The sequence below is a fragment of the Danio rerio genome, chromosome 2, assembly GCF_052040795.2.
Source record: "Danio rerio strain M-AB ecotype USA chromosome 2, GRCz13ab, whole genome shotgun sequence".
NCBI lineage: Eukaryota > Metazoa > Chordata > Actinopteri > Cypriniformes > Danionidae > Danio > Danio rerio.
This window is the reverse complement of record NC_141022.1, coordinates 17,917,086-17,927,827: the sequence shown is the minus strand read 5'-3', so window position 1 is coordinate 17,927,827 and position 10,742 is coordinate 17,917,086. Positions and strand designations below refer to the sequence as shown.

At 37.2% G+C, this 10,742-nt stretch overlaps 2 protein-coding genes across 3 annotated transcripts in view; one reads left to right on the top strand and one right to left on the bottom strand.

The window, feature by feature from the left end:
* The window catches only part of LOC147846305 (uncharacterized), a 350,900-nt gene that overhangs the window by 250,814 nt on the left and 89,344 nt on the right, over positions 1-10,742 (top strand). The window lies entirely within an intron of this gene.
* Positions 4,990-10,742, bottom strand: part of abca4b (ATP binding cassette subfamily A member 4b) — an 87,313-nt gene continuing 81,560 nt past the window's right edge. For both annotated transcript variants that reach the window (XM_087240558.1, XM_087240559.1), the window contains 5 exons: positions 10,544-10,678; positions 10,355-10,458; positions 9,440-9,532; positions 5,684-5,933; positions 4,990-5,463 (listed from right to left, as the gene is read on the bottom strand). In XM_087240558.1, coding sequence (XP_087096684.1) covers positions 5,335-5,463; positions 5,684-5,933; positions 9,440-9,532; positions 10,355-10,458; positions 10,544-10,678 — 711 coding nt within the window. In that variant the 3' untranslated portion in view covers positions 4,990-5,334. The remainder of the gene's footprint in view (positions 5,464-5,683; positions 5,934-9,439; positions 9,533-10,354; positions 10,459-10,543; positions 10,679-10,742) is intronic.

Genomic DNA, 10,742 nt, shown 5'->3' with positions numbered 1-10,742 from the left:
GGCTGGTGTTGTGCTGTGAAATGCACCCCTGTCAAATTATGCACCTCTTTGCTGAATTCACTACCTGATTGCCTAATTCCAACCACACTTCTTATTCCTAACCCTACCCCGACATCTAATACCTATGTAATATAGGATTCGAGTATTTTGCGTGACTCACTCTCAAAGTAAATAAAGTAAATCACCGGAGACAGCTTGTGAAACGTGACCTGTTTTACTTCTCTTACCAGTCAGCGCTGACAAAAGTAACAACCAACCTGTCACTCAGCCAATCAGAATGTACAAAGATGAAAATCCAAGTAAATCCAACATTTTGAAAAGTAACGTAGATTCCACACTTTAACTACCATATATCTGAACATATTTTTAATCTTACACCTACATTACACTATACTGGTCAATGTGAGGAGGCATAATTCGGCAGTGATGCACTTTCCAGCACTACACCGGGTTAAAAAAAAAAACCCTCTCCAATATTTTGACTGAAATACCTAGCTCAACCAGCAATCAATCCTACATATTGCACATTTAATGGAATATCTACAGTGCATTACACTCTACTGCTTAACCGTAGACCAATCAATGTTCCTATGAAGACTGCTGTCCACTGTTGAATGTGCCAATATGGGTACCAAAACTTTACAACTGCACCTTGGAGCAGTGGAAGAAGGTCCCCTGGTCTAAAATGTTCTATTATTTCGAATGTACAGGCATGTAAACTACCTGACAAAAGTCTTGCCGTCGATCCCAGTTATTAGAGCAACAAATATTAACTTGACTTTTAGTTGATCATTTGGAAAAGTAGCAAAAGGTAGATTTTTCTGATGAATCATCTGTAGAACTGCATCTCAATCATCACAAATACTGCATAAGACCTATTGGAACCCACATGGACCCAAGATTCTAACAGAAATTACTTTGTGAGAAAGTTATAGTAAAGGAACAATTATGGTTTGGGGTTACATTCAGTATGGGGTTGTGCGAGAGGATCTGCAGAGTGGATGGCAACATCAACAGCCTGAGGTATCAAAACACTTGTGCTGCCCATTACAAACCACAGGAGAGGGCAAATTCTTCAGCAGGTTAGTGTTCCTTCTCATACATCAGCCTTCACTACAAAGTTCCTGAAAGCCAAGAAGGTCAAGGTGCTCCAGGATTGGCCAGCCCATTCACCAGACATAAACATTATGGAGCATATCTGGGGTAAGATGAAGGAGTATGAAACCAAAGAATTGTGATGAACTCTGGGAGTCCTGCAAGAGTGCTTTCTTTACCATTCCAGATGACATTATAAATAAGTTATTTGAGTTATTGCAGAGATGTATGGATGCAGTCCTCCAAGCTCGGAATCATACACAATAGTCATTCTTTCTCCACTGCACCATGACTTTATATTATATACTGTATATTATTTCTGTTAAACGACAAGACTTTTGTCTCACAATGTCAGACCTTAATTTAATAATTAGAAATCATGACATTATGGTAAAATAAGCATAATCTAGAGGCCTTTGCCTTTCATACAAGCCACTTCTGATACCAAACAATCAACTAGAAGTCAAGTTATTTGCTGTTCCTAAGACTTTTGTCAGGTAGTGTATGTGCACGCTGTTTACCTGGAGAAGCAATGGTGCCAGGATGCATTGTGGGATGACACAGTGGAGGGAGTGTCATGTATGAGGCCATGTAAACTGCAGAAATACTACCCACCTAAATATTTTTTGCCTACAAGGTACACTCCTTTATAGCAAAGGTGTTTACTGATGGAAGTTGCCTCATTCAGCAGGTTAAAGCACACTGGACACATTGTTCGGGAATAGTTTGAAGAACATGGCGAAGAAGGTTTAACTCTATACTCCAGATCTCAATGAAACTGAGCATCTGTGGGATTTGCCAGACCTACAAGATGGTGACTCCACCTTACAAACCACTAGATTTAAAGGATCTGCTGCTAATGCTTTGGTGTCACAGGACTCTTGTAAAGACAAAAAATTTAATAAAAAAATAATGTTTTAAAGAAGTATACACATAAATGCTAAAAAACATACGTGACTTTTTAAGCAACCAATTCTTCACAGAAAACTAATAAATTTTTTTAAATTACAATAATAATAATAAATACCAACCAGCTTTATAGATTTACTATGTTCATTTGTAAAATGTTATAGTAGACCAGGGTACTGTATAAAAGTAAAATAAAGTATTGATAACTTTTTTTACTTTTGAAAGGGTCTGAGCCTACCTTAATGCCTTGCAAAAAAATGTTTGCTCATTAAAAAAGGTTACATGTGACAAAATAACAAAAACTTCCATCATGCTGACAGATAAAAACAAAGAAAAATTGAACCGATAAAAATGTAACAGTTGAACATCTAGCATGCTTTATTTGTTAGAATTATGGGTTCATGCTTTCTGTCATAAGTGCGAGAGAATGTGTGCTTTTAACAAATGTACACCAGCAAGCCACTCTTTTAAAGGGTCACGAAACACCAAAACACATTTTTTGAGCTGTTGACAGTCGTATTTGTGTCCCACACTGCTAAAAACACTATTAGGACACCTATATTTCACTAAAAAGTGTAAATTGGTTGTTTTTGCGTTTTTTCAAGCAAATTCATACTTCCGATTTGAAACGAATTTTTGAAGCTGCGTCACGCTCATGACATAATAGCGTTGTATTCCAGCGTGCAGACTGGGCATCTGTGCCAGAGTGAGTCTTATTACGTCTTACAGTGTGATGCATTAATGCATGAGTAAGGCTTGGTTCAAACCAATCAGCGCGCTCTATTGTGCAACTTCATTAATATTCATTACTGCCACAGTGTTTAGATGGCAGACACACCATGTTGTGTTGGCAAAACAAGCGTGAAGTGTTGCTTTTATTGTTTGCTGCAGTTAAGTTTCGTTTTCATTTTCTCTCTGTAAGAGAGAAGGGTATTGTGAGATCTCAGCTGGAGTCACGTGTGGATTAACAGTGTACGCGACGCTCGACAACAATAACTTACGTGTCTAAGGAGGATTATTGTTTACCTGAGAGCTGTTCTCATCTGCAAGCGCTGAGATCCGGATTCTCTTGTAGCTTTCTTTTTATAAAGACGCGGCTCTAGTTGCTGGTGATTGTCCTGTCTTTACAGATTTGGTAAGTGAGCGACCAGTGCTCTTTGTTTATTCAGTTTGTTCGTATCGAACTAAATTAACTATTGCACCGAGTGTAAACATGTTAGCACCACAGCCAAACTTTAACCTCGTGTAGGGTTTTCGCCGCATTTTGTGACCGGAATAACACACGTGGCTTTCTGTGACTACCTGCCGTGTGCATCTAAGTTTCCGGGAAATGCGGAGGGTTTTTTTTTTCTCTCATTCGCCATGCGGTATCAAACATTGCATGAAAAATACACGCTTAGAGCAGTTCCTCGAATCAAATATCTCGTTTGTCGCGAGGGGCATGAATGAATTCCTTGAATGAAAGAGCCAAACTGCAGTTAAAGTCCACCATTTAATAATTTCGCTAATAATTCGACTACAGATGTCCATGTAGGTTAAACACCATCACTTTCTCCTGTCTGTGTGTGTGTGTGTGTGTGTGTGTGTGTGTGTGTGTGTGTGTGTGTATATGTGTGTGTATGTGTATATTTTGACTCTGAAACTCGCGCGTGCCCAAATAGACACTCCCACACCCTCCCACTTTAGTTCCTTCGACACTCCCCCCTAAGCAGAGCTGGACACGCCCACTTTTCTGACTTTGTCCAAAGTAGAGGTGTGAAAACACCCTGCTGAAATGAGGGGGTTTCATGGCCCTTTAATGCATACTGTAAACTCTACAATTGCAGTATTAGTCCCGTAATATTGTAATACAGAGGGATTCGAGTGGCTTGTTTTTTAGTGCTTTATTTTTATGATCTAGGGACAAAATCTACAGCACAGGGTGCAAAAGCTTTAAGGGTGTGTCCGAATCCACATTTGCTTTTTTATGGACGGAAAAATCCGCTTTGCGTCAGGGCGCATGGTCTAATAGGGTTGAGATTATTTTCTTAATGAGTTATAGTTGTGTTTTGGGAATAAACCAACCAGAGTCTCATCTCCCATTGTCTTTAAGAGTCAGTTGCGTCGCGCCACGGTGCATTTCCTATTTACATGGCAGACTTTGTAAGTGGAAAAACCGAATGCTCAACTTGCAAAACACAGTTCAACAACATCTGCAGCAAGAGGATAAAGAACAAACCTCCTTTAATCAGCCTTTACCTTTACATTCTTTTTCTCTCTTTCATGGATAAAGAAGGCATAAGGGTAGTGATTTTTATATTTATGTAGAAATTAATCATTTTTGTAATATTTTATTCCTTTAATTCTTTTTAATTTGTAAAGATATGTGTGTATTGCTGTGCATCCTGTGTGTTTTAAGCAATGCGTAAGTGAGACTTTAAGTGAGAAAGCTGGACTTTAGACCTCCTCTCAGCTGGTCTATTGCACAGTCTATTTTAGTTCCTCAAAACAGCAACGCACTAACAATGCGTATTAACACCTCTTTTCTTGACCGAAAAACACAAGTCCACAAAGTATCGCAAATGAATTTTCTATTTAAACAATGTAGCAGAAAATGGTAAAATTAAGGTTGGAGGTATGGTGATGTATGATGGGTGTGTGTGATAGGGCCCTTAGAATCTGGAAAATAGCCTATTACAAACAGCGATGGGATTGAACATACATTGCTTGCAAACTGACTTTGCTGTTAGGTCTGTGTGATTAAAAACGGACTAGAGCTTTCCATGTCCGGTGTGAAACTGCATTACACCGGCCCAATTTATGAGCGCCCCCCCAGGGAAATCTCCGGCTCCTGATGACCACTTCAGAACTGGTGCATCAGTGTTTTGGCTTATCCGTTGATAGCACAAACACACCTAGATGAATTATTATGATAACACAAGCATGACTAAAGCAGATTCATTGTTCGAAAAATGTGTACAACAAAGAACAACTGCAAAACCAATATTTATAATTGTATAAAGATATGTTTTTATTGAATTGTAAGGAAGCCTAAAAAGCTAGTGTTGCGTGCAAAAAAAAGAAGAAATCCTAGATTTCTGTACATCTATTTCGATTTCAATTTGTCAATTCATCAGTGCTAAAGTGGGTGGAGACTGACCTTTGGCTCAGTGCTATAAACTGATGGCAGATGTTCAAAAATGTAACAATGTATAATAAAAAAAGCTTCAAATAGATGCAGTTAGTTTTGTGTTGAAATACACATACAAAAAGGCTTTAGAAAACTTCATAACATGATGTAATGTACGCTCAGCCATGAGTGATTGTATCATAGTCCTTATGAAGGTCATTTCATCTGTTTTTTGTTGCGACTCTTTGTAGCGGCGAGACCTTTTTTTCTCGTTTGGGCCCTGACTGTCTGAGATGTGATGGGGCGGTGTCGTCTTCTCCTGACTGCTGCTTGGCAAAACTCACAAACACCTGTAAGACATTGAAACACATGAGCTGTTAGGCCTGTCAGTCACATCTCCTGAGCAAATCGAATCCAATCTCAGCACTGGAATTTCAACCAATAACTCATTTTAAATAGAAGGTCCCTTAAGCAGGGCATGTCAATTTTACATCACCAAGCGATTCTTCTTGTATGCAGTGAAATGAAAATGCTAAAAAACCTTAAGTTTGCTCATGCTGGTGAGGTTACCTGGTCTAATGTAGTCTGCGACACAGAATAATCCTCTATGTTCAGTCTTTCTTTGTTGGTCAACACTAGCTGGAAGACCCGTGCTAGCGAGGCAGCTGCGATTTCATACTGTAACGTGTTGTAGTGTTTCTCTCGCTGGATGCATCCTGGGAAACTGCTGTCCATGAAGGACTCTGCCGGGACCAGGTCTGGAGAAAGGCCTGGTTTTGCGGCTTTGATCTTCATTGTCACTACATAGCCTCCTCCAAACCTGTTTATTTACAAGAATAATTAAGAATGCACTTGTTTTGTTGACAACTTCATTGCTAAAAGTTCTTTTGAATATCATGTTTGAAATGTGAGACTTTTAAGGCACAATATTTAAAAATTGACCAGAGAACATGAGAGCAGTGTTATATATTCTGCTGACTTGAGTAATTATATTATACTAATTGTTTTATAGAATGTTCAAATTTAGTAATTTACTGTAACTAGTGAGATGGACTGCGTTGCCATGCTAATGTCTTGATTTCCAGTTTGGTTTTTATAGAAAGCAGAAAAAAAAACACAGAAGACGCTTTAATATGTTGTGTATTTTATCAGACTGCACAGAGCAGCATTAAAACAGAAGCTTAAAATGTACTATTATATGATAAAACCAACACAATCTCACGGCAATTCGTAACTTTTTAATTTAGTCGCTAATTCGTATGAATTCGTACGATCTAATTCGTACAATTTAGTACGATTTGCTTATCCCCCAATGACAGTTGGGGTTAGAGGTGGGGTCAGGTGCCACGCCTCCTTTTTAAAATCGTACCATTTCGTACGACTGAACTCGTACGAATTCGTACGAAGTAGCCACTAAACTGGCAAAACGTAAAATACTTACGTTTTCTCATGAGATCAGGCTGGATAAAACAGCACTGCTTCTTCCCTATGTCATAACTGGATGAATCAGAAACAGGGAACCCTGGCTTAAAAGTTTCTGTGCATTGTGTTGTTCTCTTGTCTGCAATTACTTTAGTGGTATCATTTCACTTCGATGGCTTTTGGGCTGACTCTGCTTCATACTACTATGATAACAAGTTGTGATGAATACTTTGACCAATAAACACCATTTCTGCAGGAGTCCCATTGTATGTAATGAAGACCACAACTTCCATTCATGGTGTCAGAAATGACATGCTGTGCCTTTAATGATGGACAATTATATATATAATAAAATAAATAATCTAGATTAATCTTGGAATGAATCTAGATTAATCTAGATAAAATGCCTCATTTGAATTCTGCTGAAGGCATTCAGAATATGTGTGCTACCCAAACAATACGTCTTTGAGAACGAGTTTCTCAAGCCAGGTGGCACATTAGACCAGAGGGTCATCTCTTGTTTTCAAAATGCATCACAAACTGCTTGAGAAACTGTTCTACTATGATAATTGGTGATGAAAATAAATTATGTTCAATAAGATGTACTTGTGTTTACTAACTGTTTATTCAGTTAAACATGAATTTTGAAATGTAGGCCTACATAAGCTCAAAACAGCAAATTTTGATCACCTTAATCTGACTAAAGTCATAACTGAACTAAACAGAAATGGAATTTAGACGTGGAGTATGCAGATATTAGCGCCATTATTGATGTAAACACCTCAATCAAACTATTACCCTCATGTAGGACTTTTCGGCATTTTCCGACTAGCGCTCCACACAAGTGGCTGTCAGTAAACGACCGCAGATACACACACAAACACAAACACACACACACACACACACACACACACACACACACACACACACACACACAAACACACACACACACACACACACACACACACACACACACACACACACACAAACACACACACACACACACACATCACGAAATGCAGAAGTTTCTTTTTTCATTTCATTTGGCGTGCGTCAGTCCTTACTCCTTATTTGCGTCTAATACCCCAGTTTGTCACAAAGGCATAAATGAAATGTTCATGAGTTAAAGTGAAACTGCCGAACTGCTCAACGGTCAGGTATACATCCGCGCTAAAATATCAAGGTGAAAGTCATCATAGCTTGAGTGGAATAGACCCAGCTCCCAACCCACCTTTGACAAAAGATTAACGGCAATATTTTTTTATTGCGCGATAAAAGACCCACATTACGCCGATAACGGCCCACCACTAATATATATATACATAAATACATACAGTATATATGAAGAGTTCAGATGCAAAACCCTGTAAATCCATCTGACCTCTTTTCTTGTAAATGAGCAATTTCTATCAGGCTTTTTTGATTAGGTTTAGAAGTTTCATTTTATATGTAATATAAGGTTATGAGCTAGTAAATAAAACAACTTTTTTCAAAAATGTAACTTAAAAAAATTCTTTGGTTTTAAACAAGGTAGATTTTCTTTTGCATCAAAACCAGCTAAATCCACTTCTGCTGTTTTTGCAAAAACCTCTAAATCCACCTATAAGGACAAGACAGTGTATTTGTTGAACATCACTAAAGATGCGATTATAAATTATTTTACCAAACATAAAATACATTACACAACCAACTAAAATTAAAAATACATCTGTCAACTAAGTGGCGGTTCATTCCGCTGTAATAAACCAGGGAAACAGCAGAAGGGAAATGAATGAATGAAATCTGTCAAGTAAGTGCATTAATCAATAACATTATAGCTGACATTAATTAAATCTTAAGAATCTGTTGTCATTTCTGATACTTGGGATTTAGATTTAATGTATGTAGAGCAATGTAAACATTGTAAACTAAGCTTGTTATTTTCAAATAATGTAGTGTAAAACATTATGAAACATCAGTATCTGTGCATTGTCAATTAATATAAAAAGCTTATCAGATGCATAGGTATTATGAAGTGATATAAATAATGTATAGTTTTATACGTTCTATTTATCTTTTAAATATAGCTTAAATTAGCAAATAAAACACAAGCTAGGTCTACTGGGCAAAAAGGGGATGTCTCTCAGACAATTTTAGAAGCTATCATACATTAATTCTCATCATACTTGGTCTTGGTCCTTTGTTTATTCTCACAGCATCCACGTTGGATAAAAGAACGGCATCCTAATTCTGTCTTTCGTGAAATGTAGTGGCAGTTTAATGTATAGTAAATTAGACTCATTCAATGTAGAGTCACTGCACAAAAAAAAAGCATTAAGAATGCATGCTACACTTCAACTGCACATTGTGTTTTCTTTTCCGCATTCGCGCATTTTGATTGGTTCTCTGGATATAGCTGCTTTTGTTGTCAAAGGCAAGTGGCGTTTGGCTCCTTTTGCCAACAAACTGTTATTTTTGAATGAGCTGACCCTGAGACGTAGAGGTTTTGAAGCAAATCTATTTGTTGAACATGTACTACGTGCCTAAAGCATTCCCTTAATGTCATTATCTCATTTTTGGTGGAAGTGCATCTGAACTCTTCATAATATATATATATATATATATATATATATATATATATATATATATATATATATATATATATATATATATATATATATATATATATATATATATAATAAGTAAATAAAATCTGTAAATAAAATTCTTTTTTTTTATTATTTTTGTTTCTTTTTTATGTTGTAGACTAAAATGTAAATTATCATCAAGTTTTGTTTATCGCAGACCTTCTTTTATTTAGAAATTGAATAAACCTATCTTTAAACCTCACATAATCCTGAGTGAATCAACAACCATTTGTTCTGTATTTGGACATAACTTTGACATAAAAGGGAATATACTCACTTGTATTTCAGATGCTGGATTGTGCCCAGACACTTAAATGTCCCATTGACCATGATGGCCAAGCGAGTACAGAGAGCTTCACACTCTTCCATACTGTAAATGCAAAACACACCAATCATAATAATAATAATGTGCAAAAATAATAGTGCATTTTATTTAAAAAAAAATAACAACAAAACATTATTAGCATCTTTTAAGCAGGTGTAAATGAAGACAAGTATAAGCGATGCGACTTTAGCTAGTTCAAAATGCAGCTGTTAGAGTACTTTCTAGAACAAAGAAATATGATCATATTACTCCAGTTATTTTATCATTGCAATGGCTCCCTATTGAATATTGTATACATTTTTCATGTTATTGACTACTTGTCATACATGTTACATGTTATTGACTGCAGCTCTGCTGCACAAGACATTTGGCCATAGGAGAAATGGTCGTGCCCAACTGAGCCTGGTTTCTCTCAAGTTTTTTTCTTCCTCACTTTCGCCAGTTGGTAAAGTTTGTTCCTCGCCACTGTCACCACTGGCTTGCATTGTTCAGGACATCGATAGATTTGCTCTTCAGTGTTTGGACTATTGGCAGTGAAAATCAAAATACAATAAATTGAACTAAACTGAACTTACTGTAAACTCTGAAAACTGGACTGACACCATTTCAATTTACTATAATCTTCTATATGAAGCTGCTTTGACACAATCTACATTGTAAAAGCGCTATTCAAATAAAGATGAATTGAATTGAAATCATAGCATTTAATATGACAGATTTGACAGGATTTTTCACCATTTTAGTTTGAGTTTCTGTTTATGTTATCTTTATATTTAGTTATTGTTTATGGTACTGCAAATTGAATTTAGTAATTAAGTTTTCATTTACAAACTCTCTCCAGTTCTGCATCAATGTAAGTATTCTTGCCTGTGAGAGGTCAAAACGACTGCCCTCCCATCCCGGATGATGCTCAGAATGGCAGTCCACAGGAAGCGACGGGAATGAGGGTCCATTCCTGTTGTGGGCTCATCCTGCAAATATGAACAGGGTTCAATTACAGCAGTGATTTTGTTTAGCGCCATGACCACGGGAATGTTTAGGGAAAAAAAAACATACCAGCAGCACCAGAGGAGGACATCCAATCATCGCTATAGCAGTAGACAGCTTCCTTTTGTTGCCCCCGCTGTAGGTACCAGCACAGTTTCCTGCATATTCAGACAGACCCAGCTTCTGAATGCCCCACTCTGCCACCTGCACAAAACATACGTAATTAATGAGACAGCATTGTTTGAGAATTATAGTTTTAAAAAGACTG